Source organism: Symphalangus syndactylus, chromosome 7, assembly GCF_028878055.3.
Source record: "Symphalangus syndactylus isolate Jambi chromosome 7, NHGRI_mSymSyn1-v2.1_pri, whole genome shotgun sequence".
Taxonomy (NCBI): Eukaryota; Metazoa; Chordata; class Mammalia; order Primates; family Hylobatidae; genus Symphalangus; species Symphalangus syndactylus.
This window is the reverse complement of record NC_072429.2, coordinates 29,827,363-29,849,688: the sequence shown is the minus strand read 5'-3', so window position 1 is coordinate 29,849,688 and position 22,326 is coordinate 29,827,363. Positions and strand designations below refer to the sequence as shown.

The 22,326-nt window shown below is 45.3% G+C and overlaps 1 protein-coding gene across 2 annotated transcripts in view; it reads right to left on the bottom strand.

Moving 5' to 3' along the window:
• HAVCR1 (hepatitis A virus cellular receptor 1) overlaps window positions 1-22,087 on the bottom strand; it is a 39,722-nt gene extending 17,635 nt beyond the window's left edge. The window contains exons 1-5 of one of the 2 annotated variants that reach the window (XM_055285489.2): window positions 21,784-22,087; window positions 10,535-10,716; window positions 7,849-8,181; window positions 5,406-5,633; window positions 2,085-2,192 (exon numbers count right to left, since the gene is read on the bottom strand). In XM_055285489.2, coding sequence (XP_055141464.1) covers window positions 2,085-2,192; window positions 5,406-5,633; window positions 7,849-8,181; window positions 10,535-10,580 — 715 coding nt within the window. In that variant the 5' untranslated portion in view covers window positions 10,581-10,716; window positions 21,784-22,087. The remainder of the gene's footprint in view (window positions 1-2,084; window positions 2,193-5,405; window positions 5,634-7,848; window positions 8,182-10,534; window positions 10,717-21,783) is intronic. The other variant, XM_063642670.1, reaches the window with a different exon arrangement.
• Between the last annotated feature and the right edge of the window lie 239 nt (window positions 22,088-22,326).

The window sequence follows — 22,326 nt, the reverse complement described above, 5'->3', positions numbered from 1 at the left end:
GGGTCATAAGACACTTCCCAGAGAGAGTCCTTCCCTGTGCCCCTGGGGGATGGAATGTTGATGTCTTGAAGTTTCCATAAAAACCCAAAAAGGCTGGGTGCAGTGGCTTACGCCTGTAATCTCAACACTTTGGGAGGCTGAGGGGGGCGGATCACCTGAGGTCAGGAGTTTGAGACCAGCCTGGACAACATGATGAAATCCCATCTCTACTAAAAATACAAAATTAGCCGGGCATGGTGGCGCATACGTGTAATCCCAGCTACTTGGAAAGCTGAGGCAGGAGAATCGCTTGAACTTGGGAGCAGAGGTTGCAGTGAGCCGAGATCGTGCCACTGCCCTCTAGGCTGGGTGATGACAAAGCAAGACTACGTCTCGGAAAAAAAAAAAAAGAAGAAGAAGAAGACTAGGTTTTGAGAGCATCAGTATCCTTTGCAATATCCTTTATAATTATCTGGTAAACATTAGTGTTTCCCTGAGTTCTGGAAGCCACTCCAGGAAATTAATAGAACCCAAAGAGAGGGTTGTGGGAACCCCAACTTGAAACTGGCCGGTCAGAAGTTCCAGAGACCCGAACTTGTGACTGGTGTGTGTGGTGGGGGTGGGAGGGGCAGTCTTGGGGACTGAGCCCCTAACCTGTGGGATCTGACCCTCTCTCCGGGTAGACAGTGTGAGAATTGAATTAAACACACAGCCGGTGTCCACTGCTTGGTGTATGGGGAAAAAACTCCACACATTCGGTCGCAGAAGTCTTCATCTGAGTTGATGATTGTTGTTGACGTGGTGTGAGAAGAGAGAGAAAACCCAGTTTGGGAGTTTTCCCTTAATAGCAAGGACACAAACATTCAAATCATAGCCCCATCTGAGAATCCTCGTGTAAATACAAATTTGATGAGTCAGTGGAAGCCTCCTGGTACTTTTTGGGGTCTGGGACTTGTGAGAAGCATAGGGTCTGGTGTTTGAGCTAAATACCAGAGAGCTGGATTTAATTGTTTTAAGGCCCTGGCCCAAGGAATCAAGTCAAAATAATACGTTTGGATTCAAGACTGGTTGATTTGATTTCTAAAAACAAGGTAATATGCATGTGGATGTTTCCAAATCACATAAGCTACCTGTGGCAGTCAGGCATTTGGATTCTTGATGTTCTAAGGAATAATAATAATAGCTGCTATTATATTTATCACTTAACCCCTGTAACTATGTCCCAAATCTTTCATCCCATTTGATCCTCACAAGCATTCTGCAAGATCATGGTATTACATCCTTTTTACAAATGACAAAACAGCTGGGCACGGTGGCTGATGCCTGTAATCCCAGCACTTTAGGAGGACAAGGCAGGAGAGTTTCTTGAGCTCGGGAGTTTGAGACCAGCCTGGCCAACAAGGTGAAAGCCCCTCTCTACTAAAAACACAAAATTAGCTGGGCGTGGTGGTGCATGCCTGTAATCCCAGCTACTCGGGAGGCTGAGGCAGGAGAATGGTTTGAACTCAGGAGGTGGAGCTTGCAGTGAGCCGAGAGCATGCCACTGCACTCCAGCCTGGGCAACAGAGCAAGATTCAGTCTCAAAACAAGAAAAAAAAAGAAAAAAAAAGAAAAAAAAGGCTGGGCACGGTGGCTCACGCTTGTAATCCCAGCACTTTGGGAAGTGGAGGCAGGCGGATCATGAGGTCAGGAGATCGAGACCATCCTGACTAACATGGTGAAACCCCGTCTCTACTAAAAATACAAAAAATTAGCCAGGCATAGTGGCAGGCGCCTATAGTCCCAGCTACTCGGGAGGCTGAGGCAGGAGAATGGCGTGAATCCGGGAGGCGGAGCTTGCAGTGAGCCGAGATCATGCCACTGCACTTCAGCCTGGGCGACAGAGCGAGACTCCATCTCAGAAAAAAAAAGAAAAAAAAAAAAAAAACACACACACAAATGGCAAAACATTTAGAAAGGGTAGATATTTGTACAAGTCAAATGACTGATCTGTGTGGCTGGTGTTGGCACTCAAGTCAGATCAGTCGTATTCCAGAGCGTGTGCTCTCAACAAAGTTATCAAGGTTTGAATGATCCCAGGTGTTCAGGAAAGAGAATGCAGTTACCTGTTGCATAAGAGTACAATGGTGAGCTGGTGAGTTGTGTCCTTATTCCTCCCTTCAGTGTCGTAGGGTGGGTTTCTGCTGGCTGAGGTGAAGATGGTGAAGTGGCTACTGGAATGAAAAGAATGGAAGAATTGTTCCATTTGTGGAGGAAAATGTGCACCCCAAGAAAAATAAAGAACAAAACTAGAATCAGGAATTACCATCAACTTTCCATGGGCCCTTCTCCTGGCCTTCCACAGTGGGCATGCAGGGCTCCTACCCACCCACTTCTGAACCTTTCGGCTCCTCTTAGAAATGTGTTCAAAGATGGCCTTCAGGCATTGCCCTGCTATCTAATTATCTCATTAAGACGAGGAAATGCGATCTAGATAATGTTCTACATAGTCAATATATACGATTGTCTCAAACTTTCTATACTCCCAGGTTCCCTCTAAGTAGACAAAGCCAACAACAGGGCATTTTACGTAGAACACCCAATTAAGCTTTATTTTATTCATACAAGTGATATTTCACTTTCAGAAAATGGGGGCTTAGGAATTTGCACTGACATGCCCTACCCCCTTCACAACAGCCCCATTCTGGGTTTCCTGGCCTTACTTAAGTTCAATTATCCACACATCCAATAACTAACAGAATAGATACAATATTAATTCCTTGAGGTCTCTTAAAGCTGACAATATTGCCCAGTGTCAGCCTTGGTAATGATTTGCAACCCTAAAGGTAAGGTTCCTGGCAGGCCCTGACCCCAGCTCCTTCCGCATCTGCATTCTAGTCATTCCTTTAGGGGTGATTTCCTGTGTTTTCTGACTCATCTTACACTTCTCACTGTAAAGCTTGCATTAGGAATTCTCTAGCATAGGGCTACGTTCCCCTTTCCTTTCCTGAAATCCCTCCTTTATTTCCTATCAGAGATCTCACCTTATTTGCAGAGTTGATCACTTGCCTCTTCACAAAGCATTTACATGATTCCCTTCTCTTAGAGCACCACAGACATTTAGAGTCAATTAGTGACGGTGACTGGATGAATTCCCAAACCTGGGCTTTCCTTATTGCCTCTCACTGGTCTGTTTCTCCTTCCCCACCACAGTCTCCATAACTTCACTTTTCAACATCGCTCTTTCTTCTGTTCTCAACTTTTTCCTGTTTTCCTCTAGTGCTCAAACCTGTAAGAGGATGTGGCTCTCTTTTGGAACGAAAAACGGAACAACACAGGAGAGTCATGTGGGCAGTCTGTACCCAGTTGAGTTCTGTGCAAAAGATCTCTTGAGCTTAACTTCTTTCCTAAGTTTGGGTCCTTATGGCATCTTTCTTTTCTCCACTGCTCCTACAACCATACATACAATTGTTCCATGGATGTTTTAGGCAGCAAGTAGGTACTAGGGGCACTGAGCAGGGAGAATTGGATGCAAAGATAAATGTCCCTGCGTTCTATTTGCTCCAGAGTTCCCTCATTCCTGGACTGCAATGTTCAACTCACGCAAACTCTTTAGAAAACTATCCAGATAAGAATAACCTCAATTGATACCATCCTCCAGGTTATAGCCATATAAACCAACTCTTAGGAGAAAGGCAACTTTCTCCCAAATCTCGGCTTTAAATGAAGTCAGTGACTTAGGGATGTTCTCCAAAACAAGTCCACTAATCCATCCACCTTAGCAGACACAAGCTAAGTATTAAAAAGTGAAATCAACATTGAGAAAGTCTAACAGACTCTAGTGTGTGCGGCTGCCTGGAACAAAACTGTTTTTCTTACAAAAGCTTTATGGCTCTAAAATCCAAGAGATGACCTAATTAACACCCTCTCTTCCAAACTGAGCTACTAGCCCAATCCTTCAGATCTCTCCTGGTTAAATACACACACAATTCAATGGGAGTCGAGGGAAATCAATATGTTCCATCAGATTTTTCCAGCTAAGAGGTTGTGACATTTGTTACTCCTCAGAATCCAGAGCCACCCAAAGGGATCAATGGATTTCTGAGGGCTTTGAGAATCTCCACTAAAAGTTATCTTTTAAATCCCGGAAATGGAAGATTTGAACCTATACTTGTCCTCAGAATGACAAGCTAATTCCCTACCTATAAGTCAAGTTATCCTCCATTTGTATTAAATCTAATGTCTTATTTACAGGGAATTTGAAGTATCAACTATATGGCCTGAACTGAAAAAAATAAACCTGTACATTCTAAATCCCTACAGCCCTTAAACTCAATGTTACTTTTTCCTAAGTATAAATCACACCTTTTGCAATTTCCACTGTACATAAATAAATTAAAGGACCTTTGAAGTAAAAATGTGTAAGTCATTGACTACCCTGAAAAGACAGTGTGGTTGTTTAAGGGTTTTTTTCAGTAAAAATATTAGATCAGGGCAAACTCATCCAAACAGAAAACTCAGTGCTCACAATAGGAGGCATGATCCAGTAGTTAAAAGTACTGGCCCCATTTCAAGCTAACAGAGATCAAAACCTGACTCAACCACTTTCTATCTGTGCAAATTTCTTTTTTCTTTCTCTTTTCTTTCTTTTTCACTCTGTTACCCAGGCTAGAGTGCAGTGGTGCAATCATGGCTCACTGCAGTCTTGACCTCCCGGCCCCAAGCGATTCCTCCACCTCAGCCTCCCAAGTAGCTGGGACTAAAGGCATGCACCACCACGTAGAGACAAGGTCTCACTATGTTGCCCAGGCTGGTTTTGAACTCCTCGGCTAAAATTACAGTCATGAGCCACCGCACCTGGCTTCTATCTGTGTAACTTTCAACAATGAACTTTTAGACTCCGTCTCAGTTCTCACAATTATAAACCACACCTACAGTGGATATAATTATCCTAAGAATTAAATGCATGAAGCATGGTGCCTGGTCGATAGAAAACAGTAAATGTTAACTTCTCTGAAATCAAGGTCTTTCAGAATGGACTAAATGATCTCTCTTCAGAGCTCTTTGTGAGGACACAATCTCATTTATCTGATCTTGGTTCTCTGGCATTCCCTGTGTTTTCATCATAAAGCCATACCTAGCTGAGTCAGATCCACAGTATCCCTGTTAGATGTTCTACATCAGTGGTCCAGCTATTTTTGGTTAATAATCAATTTCTTTGAGAATCTGACAAAAAGCAGTGGGTCCCCTCACTCAAAAAATGCTTATTGGTGCAAAAGATGCATATAACTTGGGAGTTGGGGAGGATCACAAACCTGAGGAGACCCTGATTGAAACCCAGGTAAGACCCCTCCCTCTAGACTGTCCTTCTACCTTGATACAATGCCCTGGATGGTCTGCAGCTCCTCATTAGAAGGCCTTTGGGCTCCCAAACACATCTGTTTTACCTGGTTCATGGTTCTGCCTGGGCAAAGACATTGGAGGAACAAAGGTAGAGACCATTGTTGTCATTGGAACACTTGTTGTCGTTGGAATGCTCGTTGTCATTGGAACGCTCGTTGTCATTGAAACAGTCGTTGTCGTTGGAACAGTGGTGCTCGTTGGAACAGTGGTGCTCGTTCGAACAGTCGTGACGGTTGGAACAGTTGTGACAATTGGAGTAGTCGTGACCATGGCTGGAGTCAGAAATCAACATGAGAGTGAGCATAAGTCAAACAAGAAACAAGAGCCTCAGGCTGGAACTGTACCCTAGCACACCAATGACAGACTGTTCCTAGGTGGAGTTAACTTCCTAAACTGTCAATCTGGGTCATTGCCCAGCTAGAAACTGTGACAGGAGAGGGCCTTGGAGACATACCCCTCCTTCCAAAAGAAGAGTAGATGTATTGAAAGGTGCATGTATATTCAGCAAATAAGAACAGACACTTCATATTTGCACTGAAGCACTTTTTTGGGGTCAGGGTCTCACTCTGTCATCCAGGCCGGACTGTAGTGGCATGATCAACCCACTGCTGCCTCAAACTCCCAGGCTCAAGCAATCCTCCTGTGTCAGCTTCCCAAGTAGCTGGGACTACATGCAGGCATCACCACACCTGGCTAATTTAAAAAAAAAAAACTTTTTTTGTAGAGACTGGGCATGGTGGCTCATGCCTGTAATCCCAGCACTTTGTGGGACCAAGGTGGGTGGACTACTTCAGCTCAGGAGTTCAGAGTTCGAGGCCAGCCTGGGCAACAGGGCGAAACCCCATCTCTACAAAAAATAGTCAAGTGTGGAGACACATGCCTGTAATCTCAGCTACTTGAAAGGCTGAGGCACAAGAATTGATTGAACCCTAGAAGTGGAAGTTGCAGTCAGTAGAGATTGGGCCACTGCACTCCAGCCTGAGAAACAGAGCGAGACCCTGTCTCAAAAAAAAAAAAAAAGAAAAGAATTGACCTCATCTTGCTCACCCTTATAAGGGAAACAATCCAAGTCCAAAAGCCAAGAGACTGCAAATTAAAGTTCCTCTTAATTAAAATGAAAATAGAGACATAGCTTATTAAGGTCATAGGTATTGGGTTCTATTATCATTGTAAGACATTAGTGGAAGAAGATTCATTAAGAAAAAGCAACGGCCGGGCACGGTGGCTCACACCTGTAATCCCAGCACTTTGGGAGGCCGACACAAGTGGATCGCCTGAGCCCAGAAGTTTGAGACCAGCCTGGGCAACATAGCGAAACCATATCTCTACAAAAAAAATTTTAAAAATTGGCCAGGCATGGTGATGCACTCCTGTAGCCCCAGCTACTCAGGAGGTTGAGGCAGGAGAATCACTTGAACCCAGGAGGTGGGGGATGCAGTGAGTAGCGATCACACCACCGCACTCCAGCCTGCTACCTGGGCAACAGAGTGAGACTCCATCTCAAAAAAAAAAAAAAGGCCCTGCGTGGTGGCTTACACCTGTAATCCCAGCACTTTGGGAGACTGAGGCAGGCAGATCATTTGAGGTCAGGACTTCGAGACCAGCCTGGCCAACATGGTGAAACCTCATCTCTACTAACACAAAATACAAAAATTAGCTGGGTATGGTGGCGCCTGCCTGTAGTTCCAGCTACTCGGGAGGCTGAGACAGGAGAATTGCTTGAACCTGGGAGGCAGAGGGTTACAGTGAGCCACGATTGTGCCACTGCACTTCAGCCTGGGCGACAGCGAGACTCTGTCTCAAAAAATAAAAAAATAAAAAAGGACAGTTCAAGGTGAATAAATTCAGCTTGATAAAAATATTCACTGTATTTTACTATGGAACAGTACATGCTATTTCTTGGACCAACTACTATGTTTGAAGTACATTTGACCCTCCATATTTGTGGGTTCTATATCCGTAGATATAACCAAGACTTTGGATGGAAAATGTATGGTGGAAAAAGAAGGATATGTTGTCTGCTGTACTGAACAAATATAGACTTGTTTGTCATTATTCCCTAAATAATGCAGTATAACAACCAATTGCATAGTATTTACATTGTATTAGGTGTTATAAATAATCTAGAGATGATTTAAAGCATATGGGACTATGTGCATAGTTTACGTGCAAATACTACACCATTTTATATAAGGGACTTGAGCATCTGCAGATTTTGGTATCAAGGGGGTCCTGGAACCAATTTCCCGTGGATATCAAGGAACAATTGTACTGCTTTAGGAGCTAGTTTGCTGATTCTAGCCTGACCTTGAATTATGCTTGGCCTTGCAACTTCATCTACACAAAAGTTACTCAATTTCCCAAGAACAAGAGTTTATTTAAAAACAGGACTTACAGGAACCTCCTCTTTCCCTATTAAGAAAAAAGAAAATTACTACCGAACAGAAAATTCAATTAACTAGCAAGAAATATCAAAGAAAAACTTACGTGGCACAATCTCCAATGATATGGTGATTGTCATGTCATTGAACCACCCACGGTGCTCAACGCGGCAACAATATACGCCATTGTCAGACACAGCTGTATTTTCTATAGTCAGAGAGACATCCCTTCTTGAAAGGTCCCCCAATAGCTTATAGCGTGTGTCCTTCTGATAGGTGATGTGGGTTCCATTGGTCCAGACAATGCCAATTCTGCATGTGAATAAAGAACATGCGCCTCTATTCCAGCACATGGATGTGACAGCCCCACTGTAGTGGCAGGGTAGTGTGACAGACGAACCTGCCACTCCATCAACCTTTACAGAACCAGCTACAGAATCTGCAATGAAGAAAAGACAAACTGAGAATGAGTCCTCAATATTTCATCTTGGCCGGGCACAGTGGCTCACGCCTGTAATCCAAGAACTTTGGGAGGCCAAGGCAGGCAGATCAACCGAGGTCAGGAGTTCAAGACCAGCCTAGCCAACATGGCAAAACCCAATCTCTACTAAAAAAAAATACAAAAATTAGTGGGGTGTGGTGGTATAATCCCAGCTACTCAGGAGGCTAAGGCAGGGAGAAGTGCTTGAACCCGGGAGGCGGAGGTTGCAGCAAGCTGAGCTCGTGCGACTACACTCCAGCCTGGGTGACAGAGCAGGCTCTGTCTCCCCCACCACAAAAAAAAAAATTCTCTTAATTTTTTTTTACTTGTTTTACTTTCTTTAAAAAAATAATTTATTCATTTTTAAATTGTTTATTTTTTTGAGACAGAGTCTTGCTCTGTCACCCAGGCTGTAGTGCAGTGGCGCAAAGATCTTGGCTCACTGCTACCCCCGCCTCCCAGGTTCAAGCAATTCTCATGCATCAGCCTCCTGAGTAGCTGGGATTACAGGCACATGCCACCACGCCCAGCCAATTTTTGTATTTTTAGTAGAGACAGGCTGGTCTTGAACTCCTGACCTCAAGTGATCCACGCACCTGAGCCTCCCAAAGTGCTGGGATTATAGGCATCAGCCACCATGCCCAGCCTTGTAAATAGACATTATAGCTGGAAGGTTTTTCCCCTTTTTCCAAGTTAGCTGATATAGCTGGAATTTTTTAAATTTGAGATTATAAGCATTTTTCTACGTTAGCATTCTTTTAATTTTTTTTTTTTTTTAGACAAAGTCTTGCTAAAAAGAACTTATTCTTTTTTTTTTTTTTTTTTTTTTTTGAGACGGAGTCTCGCTCTGTGGCTCAGGCTGGAGCACAGTGGTGCGATCTCGGCTCACTGCAAGCTCCACCTCCCAGGTTCACGCCATTCTCCTGCCTCAGCCTCCCCAGCAGCTGGGACTACAAATGCACGCCGCCATGCCCGGCTAATTTTTTTGTATTTTTAGGAGAGACGGGGTTTCACCATGTTAGCCAGGATGGTCTCGATCTCCTGACCTCGTGATCCGCCCACCTCGGCCTCCCAAAGTGCTGGGATTACAGCTGTGAGACACCATGCCCGGCCGCCAAGAAATTCTTATTTAATTTTGCCTAATACTAGTATCATTTTCTTTGGATTACACATATAATGCATGCTATTACAATTTGGTTATAGAAGTATATAAGGAGAGATTATTTTTCCCCCATAATCCCAAAAGCATATATCACTCCAGAAATTTGTGTTTAAAAATTAGGATATGCCTATTTTAATCTTTCCTTATCTCATAGAATGTTTTGAATTAAAGTGTTTATTTCAAAATAAAATACTTAGGCCAGGTGTGGTGGCTCACGCCTATAATCTCAGCACTTTGGGAGACTGAGGTGGGAGGATCACTTGAGCCCAGGAGGTCGAAGTTGCAGTGAATCAAGATTGCCCAACTAGGCCAGGTGCGGTGACTCACGCCTGTAATCTCAGCACTTTGGGAGGCCGAGGCAGGTGGATCACAAGGTCAGGAGTTCAAGATCAGCTTGGCCAAGATGGTGAAACCTTGTCTCTACTAAAAATACAAAAAAATTAGTTGGGAGTGGTGGCAGGTACATGTAATGCCAGCTACTTGGGAGACGGAGGCAGAGAATTGCTTGAACCCAGGAGGCGGATGTTGCAGTGAGCCAAGATCGTGCCACTGCACTCTAGCCTGGGTGACAGAGCGAGACTCTGTCTCAAAAAAAAAAAAAGATTGCCCTACTGCACTCCAGAGTGAGACCTCATGAAGAGAGAGAGAGAGAGAGAAAGAAGAAAAGAAAGAAGAAAGAAAGAAAGAAAGAAAGAAAGAAAGAAAGAAAGAAAGAAAGAATTGAATGTGGCTGAAAAAAATCGGAAGGCACAAAAGAATACAATAAGGATTAACCCTCCCTCCACCTCCCACCCTCTGCCCCCATCCCACAGTACCCACTGTCACTATTTCCTACTACATGTATCTATGCATATACATCTAACCACTCCCTTTTTGTTTAAACACAAATGGCAGCATGTGACACACTGTGCTGCATCTTGCCTTGTTCATTTAGCCATGAATGTTGTAATTCATAGCAGTTAAGCAATTTCTTTGGCCTAAAACTTTATTCTGGTCCTGCTCACTAGTTAACTCATAGCCATACAACAGTGCCCAAAGAACATCTACATTCATCCACCATCACCATCCCCTCCCCTTCTCCTACCCCATTCTCTGGCTTCTAACCCTCCTCTACTCCCTTCTTCCCACCCAGGGCACCTACTCACTTACCTGCCAGATGTAGGATGAGGCTTAAGATGACCACTTGAGGATGCATTATGGGATCAGCCTGAAGGAAAATGAGCAGACTGGCTGGTTGGTACCCCCCACCAGATGGTATCTGATCAAGTCTTAATTCTCAGATTGCAACTTATCTTTTCACCCAGTTGGTTGATTCATATGAGCCTGCTCTGCTGGAAATGAGAGAAGACCACATATAACGGCTTGAGAGCTCTGTTAGTTCCCTGCAGCTGAGAGCTCTGTGCCTTCCAAAGGACCGGGAAAGCTGTCCACAGAAACAGCCCCTGACTTCCCAGCTTATTCCCCACACATAGCCTCCAAACTGACTCCTGGTCCTGATACAGGGGATCAGGGAACAAACAAAAAGGAAACTGGGCCGGGCGCGGTGGCTCACGCCTGTAATCCCAGCACTTTCGGAGGCCGAGGCGGGCGGATCACGAGGTCAGGAGATGGAGACCATCCTGGCTAACAGGGTGAAACCCCGTCTCTACTAAAAATACAAAAAATTAGCCGGGCGTGGTCGCGGGCGCATGTACTCCCAGCTACTGGGGAGGCTGAGGCAGGAGAATGGCGTGAACTCGCGGGAGGCGGAGCTTGCAGTGAGCCGAGATCGCGCCACTGCACTCCAGCCTGGGCGACAGAGTGAGACTCCGTCTCAAAAAAGAAAAGGAAACTGGAGGCAGAGAACCAGCGTGGCTCAATGGCAGCCTGAGAGCAAATGCCAGCCTTCCAGTGGCAGAGATGCACTTGCTTTTCAGAGTAAACTGGGCCTCTGGTGGACGTGGAGCTTTTCCTGCTCAGTGGCCACAACGACTCATCCCTAGCCTTAGCAGTCACATTGCCAAGTTTGCCATTAGCAAGAGAAATTGAGAGTGAATGTGAGTCACTGTGCCTACCTTTATGCTCCTGGACAACATGATTCAGACTGCACCTCCTTACCAAGGGATTTCAAGAGAATGCTTCAGGAAACAGCAGTCTGGAGCAGACTTACGTTCAGATCCAAGCTCTGTCACTCACAATGCTGGGTAACCCTGAGAGTTCCTGAGTTCTCTTCAAATCTCTATTTCCTCAGCTGTAAAATAGCACTAAAAATGCTTCCTCTATCTCCCACCAAGGATTCATATAATAAGCAAAAAGGGCCACGGAAGAACTTCGAAAACTAAATCTACATCATATGCACTAATAGTACTAGCTAAGGTTTTTGGAGAATACTATATAGCAGGCTCTGTGTCAAGCACCCACATGCATTAAATCGGGCTGTTGACTTCTGCTCTTAATCATTAAACCATAAAAACACGAGTAAGCTTGCCTAGTACTTCATTAACTCCTCTTCTGGTCTAAGAATTCAGTAACTTCCAAGGAGGCAGTGGTGCTCTGTATCTTGCAGCTTATGACAGGGTTCATGGGGAAATGGATGGTCTTAGCATAGTGTTTTGTATGGCAGCCTCTAAAAATTCATTTCTTGACTGGGTGTGGTGGCTCATGCCTGTAACCCCAGCACTTTGGGAGGCCGAGGTAGGCCAGTCACCTGATGTCAGGAGTTAAGACCAGTCTGGCTAACATGGTGAAACCTCAACTCTGCTAAAAATACAAAAATTAGGTGGGGGTGGTGGCGGGCGCCTGTAATCCCAGCTACTTAGGAGGCTGAGGCAGAAGAATTGCTTGAACCTGGAAGGTGGAGGTTGCAGTGAGCTGAGATCAAGCCACTGCACTCTAGCCTGGACAACAAGAGCAAAACTACATCTCAAAAATAAAAATAAAAATTCATTTCTTGCCAGGCACAGTGGCTCACGCCTGTAATCCCAACACTTTGGGAGGCCAAGGCAAGTGGATCACCTGAAGTAAGGAGTTTGAGACCAACCTGGGCAACATAGCAAGACTCCCTCTCTGAAAAAAAACAAACAAACAAAAATAGTCAGGCCTGGTGTACATGACTGTAGTCCCAGCTACTCAGGAGGCTGAGGCAGGAGGATTGCTTGAGCCCAGCAGTTGGAGGCTATGATTGTGCCACTGCACACCAGCCTGGGTGACAGAGCAAGACCCTGTTTCTCAAGGAAAAAAAAGATTGAAAAAAAAAAAAGCTAATTCAATTCAACCAGTTATTACTAACATATTGAGCTGATGGGACATGACTCAATATACTAAGGACGTCAAAAATCCAGAATTGTGCAATCGGGCAGGGACATGGGTAAGTAAGCAACTAATGAAATCAGGATGAGTAAGGTAAAGGTAAATATATAATCAGACTACGTCATTCCCCCTCTCATACCTCTCTCAGAAAAATAATAATAATAATAATTCCTAAATCTTTACTCAAATTACTGAAGCCCTGGTGATCTGGCCCTGACTTACCCCATAGATTTCTTCTACCGCTCTCTCCCCTGCTGATTCAGCCCCAGCCACTAGAGCTTTCTTTCCAACTTGCCTCAACCCTAAGGCCTTTTCCGTGGCTGTGTTCTCTATCTAGCTCCCCGGCCCCACCATTTTCACTTTTTTCCTTTTCATTTTTATCCCAGCTTAAATGTTACCTCCCTGGACATTTTTCACTGGTCCTTCAATCTAAAGTAGCCAACCAGTCCCTTTCACTATTATTATCTTGTCTTCCTTAATGCATTTGATCTGTGTGTGCAATATATGTGGTGTCTGTCTCTATTCCCTCCTATAGAGTGCTGCCCAGTAGAATTTTAGTAATGGAGTTATTCTGGTAACGGAGTTATTCTGGAACTGATGAGCCAGAGAAAGCCAAGACAGGGATGTGGAGCCAGTGCTTTGAGATGTTACATAACTGTACAACTCCATAGGATTTGAATTTGAATTCCATAGGATCAATTCTGTCTCCAGTAGAATATTGGTAATGGAGTTATTCTGTGTGAGTGTCGTGCACTACAGCAGCCACTAGCCACATATGACTATTGAGCACTTGAAATGTGGCTAGGGCAATTAAGGCATTTTTAATTTTTTTTTTTCCAAGACAGAGTCTGACTCTGTCACCCAGGCTGGAGTGCAGTGTCACAATCTCGGCTCACTGCAACCTCCATCTCCTGGGTTTAAGCGATTCTCTTGCCGCAGTCTCCTGAGTAGCTGGGACCACAGACACGTGCCACCATGCCTGGCTAATTTTTGTATTTTTAGCAGAGGCGGGCTTTCACCATGTTGGCCAAGCTGGGCTGGAACTCCTGGCCTCAAGTGATACGCTCACCTCAGCTTCCAAAAGTGCTGGGATTACAGGTGTGAGCCACAATGCCTGGCCTAAAAATTTTTTATTGAATTTCATTTTTATTAAAATTTCAGATTGCTTGAGCCCAAGAGACAGTCTTTGGGGAGTTGAGATGGCACTGCTGCACTCAAGCCTTAGATGACAGAGCTTTCAAAAAAATAAATTAATTAAAAATAAAAAATAAAATTTAAATTGTCACACATAGCCACTGTGTTGCGTGGCACCCAACTCCAGACCATAAACTCCTTTAAGGCAATTTAAGTGTTGAGGCCAGGCATGGTTGTTCACACCTGTAATCCAAAGGAGGCCGAGGCGGGAGGATCACTTGAGGTCAGGGGTTCCAAACCAGCCTGGCCAACATGGTGAAACCCCGACTCTACCAAAATGCAAAAATTGGCCAGGCATGGTGGCGGGTGCCTGTAATCCCAGCTACTCAGGAGGCTGAGGCAAGAGAATTGCCTGAACCCGGGAGGCGGAGGTTACCGTGAGCCGAGATCATGCCACTGCACTCTGGCCTGGGCCACACAGTGAGACTTCTCAAAAAAAAAAAAAAGTTATTAATTGAATAGATAAACAAATGGAAACACAAACCCATAGGGAAAGGCCATTGATTTTGATGGTGGAATGTGGGGGGTGGGAAGAATTTCTTAAAAAGTGACATGTGAGAAGAATGGGTGGATGGTGTTTCAAGTGGAGGAAATCATGAGCCAGAGAAAGCCAAGGCAGGGACGTGGAGCCAAGGCTCTGAGATGTTACATAACTGTACGATTCCATAGGATTGAATTTTCTGACACAGGACCATCTCCCATGAGAGATGCCTGTGTTCTAAAGACTCCCAAACAATATAGCACAGTGGATTTTTTTATGAGCTACACAACCTCCATGAATCACTACTCTTTAGGGCAAACTTCATGACCCACTGAAGGATGCATCCCAGTTGTGGGGTAAAGCGGGAGGTGACAATACTTGGGCACCAAAGCTGAATTTCCAGCTGCACACTAGAGAGCTGCATCTGTGTAAGCCAAGATTCATATTCCCCATGCTTTCACCACAGCAAGATCTCCTTAGGCCCCCTCCACAACTAGGGACTCACCAACTCCACAACATTGTACCTGTCAGTCTCTCCCTCATCCTCATCACTTTATATTAGGCCTCTATAATCCATACTTCTGCAGTTCCCTCCGAAACTGTCTTCCTACCTTTCACTTCTCTTACTGCCCTGCCCACTGCCCTAAGCTAGTTATTTTCCTTCACCTACTCCTCTGATTTCATAACAAGTAATATGATGCTTCTGTTTTTTTATATCTTTTACAAAGATATAAAAATTACAAGGTACCACTTATGTTTACCATAGAATATATATAAAAGGCCAGGCATGGTGGCTCACACCTGTAATCCCAGCACTTTGGGAGGCCAAGGCAGGAGGATCACTTGAGGTCAGGAGTTCAAGACCAGCCTGGCCAACATGGCAAACCCCTGTCTCTACTAAAACTACAAAAATTAGCCAGGTGTGGTGGCACGTGCCTGTAGTCTCAGACACTAGGGAGGCTGAGGCAAGAAAATCGCTTGAACCTGGGAGGTAGAGGTTGCAGTGAGCTGAGATCACACCACTGTACTCCAGCCTGGGTGACAGAGCAAGATTCTGTCTCAAAAAAAAAAAAAAAGAAAAGAAAATATGTAAAAATACCAAAAGTGTACTCATTTAACAATTGTTTGTGGCCGGGCGCAGTGGCTCAAGCCTGTAATCCCAGCACTTTGGGAGGCCGAGGCGGGCGGATCACGAGGTCAGGAGATCGAGACCATCCTGGCTAACACGGTGAAACCCCGTCTCTACTAAAAAATACAAAAAATTAGCCAGGCGTGTTGGCGGGCGCCTGTGGTCCCAGCTACTCGGGAGGCTGAGGCAGGAGAATGGCGTGAACCCAGGAGGTGGAGGTTGCGGTGAGCCGAGATCGCGCCAGCGCACTCCAGCCTGGGGGACAGAGAAAGACTCTGTCTCAAAAAAAAACAAAAAAAAAAACAAAAAAAAACAATTATTTGTTGATGATCTGCAATATGTTAGAAATGATACTATTCATCTGAAATGTACCAATGAACCAAAGACCTCTGGCCTCATGTAACTTACATTTTTTTTTTTTTTTTTTTTGAGACGGAGTTGCTCTGTCACCCAGGCTGGAGGGCAATGGCACAATCTCAGCTCACTGCAACCTCTGCCTCCTGGGTTCAAGTGATTCTCCTACCTCAGCCTCCCAAGAAGCTGGGATTACAGGCATGTATCACCACACCAGCTAATTTTTGTAATTTTAGTAGAGATGGGGTTTCACCATGTTGGTTAGGCTGGTCATGACCTCCTGACCTCAAGTGATCTGCCCTCCTTGGCCTCCCAAAGTGCTGGGATTATAGGCGTGAGCCACCACGCCCGGCCTCATGTAACTTACATTTAACTGAAAAATAAACACACAGATTTTTAAAACATCACTAAAATGTAATTTATCAGCATATTACAAGTTGATGAATGCTAATGCAAAAAAGGCAAAAGGATACACAAGAGCAGGGTGAAGGTGATTGGGAATAGAGGGTTGAGGAGGCACTGAGTTGCAATTTTAAACAAGGTGGTCAGGTTTGAATAGTGTCTATTACTTTCACCAAGAAGGTGATTATTTGAACTAAGACAAAGGACAAGGGAGTTAGCCAAGACAGGAAAAGCTTTCCATGGAGACAGACAGGAAGGGCAAAGGCCCTAAGGCAGGAGAGTGCCTGGTATGTTCACAGAGCAAGAGAGGCCAGCATGACTGCAATAGAACGAGGGACAGGGATCACAGAGGAGTGAGGAAAGAGGACAGACACATGGGGCTTAGGAGCCATATTCTGAGGACATAGGCTTTCACCCCACATGAAAAGAAGCACCACTGCAGGGGCATAGGGTGATAGGGTCTAACTCCCTTTGAGAAGGACCACTGTGGCTGCTAGATTGAGAAGCAGGGAGACCTGTCAGGAGACTATGGCAAGATTCCGGAAGAGATGGGTTAGCAGTGGAAGTGGTCAATGAACTTTCCTCACTCAAGCTAGAGTAGCCAGATGTGATGGCTCACAGCTGTAATCCCTGGACTTTGGGAGGCCAAGGCGGGAGGACTGCTTGAGCCCAGGAGCTCAGGGCAACATAGCAACCCTGTCTCTACAAAAAAAAAAAAAAAAAGAAAGAAAGAAAAAGAAAAATTAGCCAGGCATACTGGCATGCAACTTGTAGTCCCAGCTACTCAGGAGGCTGAGAGGCAGGAGAATGGCTTGAGCCAAGGAGGTGGAGAAGGTGGAGCAAACAGGATTTCCTGTAGGATATGAGGAGAAAGGGCCTAAGATGACTCCAAGGATTTCGGCCTGAGCCACTGGAAGAGCTGGAGGTTCCAACCAATTAAGACAAGGAAAGCTGCAAAGGCTGGGCTCAGTGGCTCACACCTGTAATCCTAACACCTTGGGAGGCCAAGGCAGGTGGATCACCTGAGGTCAGGAGTTCAAGACCAACCTGGCCAACATGGCAAAACCCTGTCTCTACTAAAAATACAAAAAATTAGCCAGGCATGGTCGTGGGTGCCTGTAATCCAAGCTACTCAGGAGGCTGAGCCAGGAGAATTGCTGGAACCCAGGATGCAGAGGTTGGAGTGAGCCAAGATCATGACACTGCACCCTAGCCTGGGCAACAGAGTAAGACTCCATCTCAAAAAAAAAAAAAAACCTGCATGACCACAGGTTTTAGAGGAAATATTCAGGGTTTTAAGTATGTTGAGTTTGACATGTCTTAGAGCCATGTGGAGACTGCTGGAGTTCAGGAGTGAGGTCTGAGCTAAGGATACAGTTACAAGTTATTGGCTTAGAAATGGTATTTTAAAGCCAGGAGCCTGAATGAGGTAGGAATTCAAAGGATGAGATTCAAAGGAATGCTTGATGCTAAGGACTAGGTCCTGGGGCCTTCCAGTATTAAAAGGTTAAAAGGGGGACAAGCATGTTGACTCATGCAGGTAATCCCAACACTTTGGGAGACCGGGGCAGGCTGATAACCTAAGGTCAGGAGTTCCAGGTCAGCCTGGCCAACATGGTGAAACACTATCTCTACATAAGAATAAATTTTAACGCCGGGCATGGTGACTCACACCTGCAATCTTAGCACTTTGGGAGGCCAAGGTGGGCTGATCACTTGAGGTCAAGAGTTCCAGGCCAGCCTGGCCAACATTGTGAAACCCTGTCTCTACTAAAAGTACAAAAATTAGCTGGGTGTGGTGGCGCATGCCTGTAATCCCAGCTACTCAGGAGGCTGAGGCAGGAGAATTGCTTGAACCTGGGAGACAGAGGTCACAGTGAGCCGAGATCATGCCACTGCACTCCAGCTTGCGTGACAGAGCAAGACTCCGTCTCAAACAAACAAAGTTAGTTAATTAATTTTAAAAAATTTTGTTGGCTGGGCACAGTGGCTCACGCCTGTAATCCCAGCACTTTGGGAGGCCAAGGCGGGTGGATCACGAGGTCAGGAGATCGAGACCATGGTGAAATTCCATCTCTACTAAAAATACAAAAAATTAGCTGGGCGCGGTGGCGGGCACCTGTAGTCCCAGCTACTCGGGAGGCTGAGGCAGGAGAATGGCGTGAACCCGGGAGGCGGAGCTTGCAGTGAGCCGAGATCGCGCCACTGCACTCCAGCCTGGGCGACAGCAAGGAGACTCCGTCTCAAAAAAAAAAAAAACAACTTTGTTAAAGGCTGAGGTGGAAGAGGCACCAACACAGAAATGGAAGTAGCCCAAGGAGGTAAGAGAAAAAGCAAAAAGGTCCTAGAAGCCAAGTGAAGCAAATGCATCAAAGAACAGGCCCAATCATGAGGCAAATGCTGCAAAGGAAAGGGATAAGATTTGTCATAGACTGAGCAAGCTGGAGATTATCAGTGAGCCCAGTACTTTATACTGCAGTAAAAAGTTTACAAAGAGGAAAATCAGGAGATAATTGAATACAGGAAACGCTTTCAAGGCGTTTGCATTGAAAAACGTAGCTGGACGTGAGTGCCTATAGTCCCAGCCATTTGGGAGGCTAAGGGGGAGGGATCACTTGAGCCCAGGAGTTTGAGGCTGCAGTGAGATATGGTAGCACTACTGCATTCCAGCCTGGGTGACAGAGTGAGTCCCTGTCTTCCAAAAAAACAATAAGTTTTGCAAAAATGGAAGGAGAAAATCCTGGGTGTTTTTTTTTTTTAAGTGATAAAAATAACAGCATGTTTTTATGATCTGGAGACAATCAAGAGGAAGAAAGGGAAAATTTGCTGGGGCAACAAGTCAACAGAGGAGTGTGATCCTTTGCCCAAGTAGAAGGTCTAATTCACAACCAGGGATATCTTGTTGGTGCACACGCTAAGTGAGCACATATGTCTGGGGAAGCTCCAGGTTGATTGCTTCGTCAGTGAAAATGGAAACAGTTAAAAGCAGTAAGGGCCGGGTGCGGTGGCTCATGCCTGTAATCCCAGCACTTTGGGAGGCTGAGGCAGGCAGATCACTGGAGGTCGGGAGTTCGAGACCAGCCTGACCAACAGAGAAACCCCGTCTCTACTAAAAATATAAAATTAGCCAGGCATGGTGGTACATGCCTGTAATCCCAGCTATTCGGGAGGCTGAGGCATGAGAATCACTTGAACCCGGGAGGCGGAGGTTGTGGTTAGCAGTAAGGATTGGGGAAGAGGTTTGGGGAATTTGAAGAGAGCTTTAGGTGAGCAAATTAAGTAAGGACAAATGTTCCACCATCTGGCAGCACTCAGGTATCACTGGAAGTAGGAGGTCATGAGGTCGATGCTCTGCAGCTACCTGCAGGTGCAGGCTATGGGGGAGGAAGAGGACTCACATCAGCAGATAACTTCTTAATCTTCCCATGTATTTCTCTAAACATCATTTCCACTTCAAAGGCATTGAATGGCTTCCCAGTGCCTTTAAGGCAAAGTCCAAACTCTAAAAGCTGCCCACCTTCCCAGGCTGGTCACACCCGTCACTCTAAGCTTCACAAAGTTCCAAACAAACCAAATTGCTTATACTCACTAATCTTTGCAAGCTCAATAATTTCTAACACACGAGACTACTACAAACCTTCAAAAATCAGCAGCCCACCCTGGGCAACAGAGTGAGTCCCCATCTCTACAAAATATAAAAATAAAAAATTAGCTGTGCATGGTTGCACAAGTGTGTGGTCCCAACTATTTGGAAGGCTGAGGTTGAAGGATCGATTGAGCAGGGGTCAAGGCTGCAAGGAGTTGTGATTGCACCACTGCATTCCAGCCTGGGCAGCAGAACCAGACCCTATCTCTCTCTGTCTCTCTCTTTTTCTTTATTTTTATTTTTTGAGACAGAGTTTCGCTCTTGTTGCCCAGGCTGGAGGGCAATGGCTCTATCTCAGCCCACTGCAACCTCCGCCTCCCAGGTTAAAGCGATTCTCCTGTTAAAGCTGGGATTACAGGCATGTGCCATCACACCCAGCTAATTTTTTGTATTTTTAGTAGAGACAGATTTTCACCGTGTTAGCAAGGATGGTCTCCATCTCCCAGCCTCAGGTGATCTGCCTGCCTCGGCCTCCCAAAGTGCTGAGATAACAGGCGTGAGCCACCGCTCCCGGTGAGCAAGACCCTTTCTCAAAACAAAACAAAACAGCCGGACGTGTAATCCCAGTACTTTGGGAGGCCGAGGTAGACAGATCACTTGAGGTCAGGAGTTCCAGACCAGCCTGGCCAACATGGTGAAACCCCATCTCTACCAAAAATACAAAAAATTTAGCCAGGCATGGTTGAGGGTGCTTCTAGTTCCAACTACTCAGGACGCTGAGGCAGGAGAATTGCTTGAACCCAGGAGGCGGAGGTTGTAATGAGCTGAGATGGAGCCACTGTACCCCAGCCTGGGCAACAGAGCAAGACTCTGTCTCAAAAAAAACAAAACAAAAAGTCAGCAGCAAGGCTGGGTGCTGTGGCTCACGCCTGTAGGCCCAGCCCTTTGGGAGGCTGAAGCAAGTGGATTGCTTGAGCCCAGAAGTTTGAGACCAGCCTGGGCAACATAGCGAAACTGTATCTCTACAAAAAAAATTTTTTAAATTAGCCGGGCATGGTGATGCCCTCCTGTAGTCCCAGCTACTCAGGAGGCTGGGGTGGGAGGATCGCTTGGGCCCTGGAGTTCGAGCTTACAGTGAGCTATGATTGAGCCACTGCACTCCAGCCTGTGTGACAAAGAAAGACTCTGTCATAAAAGTCAGCAGCCAGTACTAGGCTTCTGCTTTACTGAACATTATCTTTATATGGGTTTTTTTTTTTTACAATTTTTTTTGAGACAGAGGTTTCTAGCTCACTTCATCCTCCACCTCCCAGGCTCAATCCATCCTCCTGCCTCAGCATCCCCAGTAACTGAGACTGCAAGCATGTGCCACCACACTCAGCAAATTTTTCTATTATTTTTCAGGTGGAACTCACTATGTTGCCTAGGCTGGTCTCAGATTCCTGGGCTCAAGCAATCCCCCTGCTTCGGACTCCCAGCGCATTGGGATTACAGGCACGAGCCACCACGCCCTCTAATATTTTTCCTTTACAAATCATAAAACTACTAACAGAGCTACGCCCTCAACACATTTCCATATTATTACGTAATACCCATTTTACAGATAAGAAGAAGCTCACCAAAAGAATGTATTGCGCCTAAAGTCACAGTTCCAAGCCAGCCTGAATAAATATGGCTTAACACAAATGTACCACACAATTTTCTACAGTTTTAGTTTTTCCTCCTATTTCTCACACGAAACTTGCCCAGGTAAAGTTTAAATAAGGCTGCTATGGCAGTCCATGATTCCATTTAAATAAAAGTCAATTTCTCAGGAAATCCAAAAAACTCTACTTTATGTAAATTTCCCCTAAATTTCTTGGCTCAATCATTATTGTCCTTATATCTCATATAAAACTACCAAAGTCCAAGCAACTATATCCTGATTTTCTCTTTGTCATAAGTTTCCAGAGGACCGCACTTACCAGTTAGTTAGAAGGCAGTTTTCCAGCTTCTCCTCTCTCCTCCTGGTCTGTTTGTAGCCCTCCTCCAAAGATCTTTATAGATTGAGACTACTTTCTCCCAGAATTCCATTCTTTATCTCTTTGCCACACCTTTACATAAGAATACGGGGAAGCACATTTGAACATTACATTTCTCCAGTTGGCTGATATTTTTACTGGATTTGCTCCACTTACAAATTTAAATAGATTACAAGGAGATTGTTACAGTACTTGTTCTCTACTGGGCATTTGTTTTGTTTGGTTTTTGGTTTTTTTTTTTTTTTTTTTTTTTGAGATGGAGTCTTGCTCCATCGCCCAAGTTGGAGTGCAGTGGCCCAATCTCGGCTCACTGCTACCTCTGCCTCCCAGGTTTAAGCAACTCTCCTGCCTCTGCCTCCTGAGTAGCTGGAACTACAAGCACTCGCTACCATGCCTGGCTAATTTTTGTATTTTTAGTAGAGTCGGGGTTTCACCATGTCGGCCAGGCTGGTCTCTTAACTCCTGACCTCCAGTGATCCACCCCTC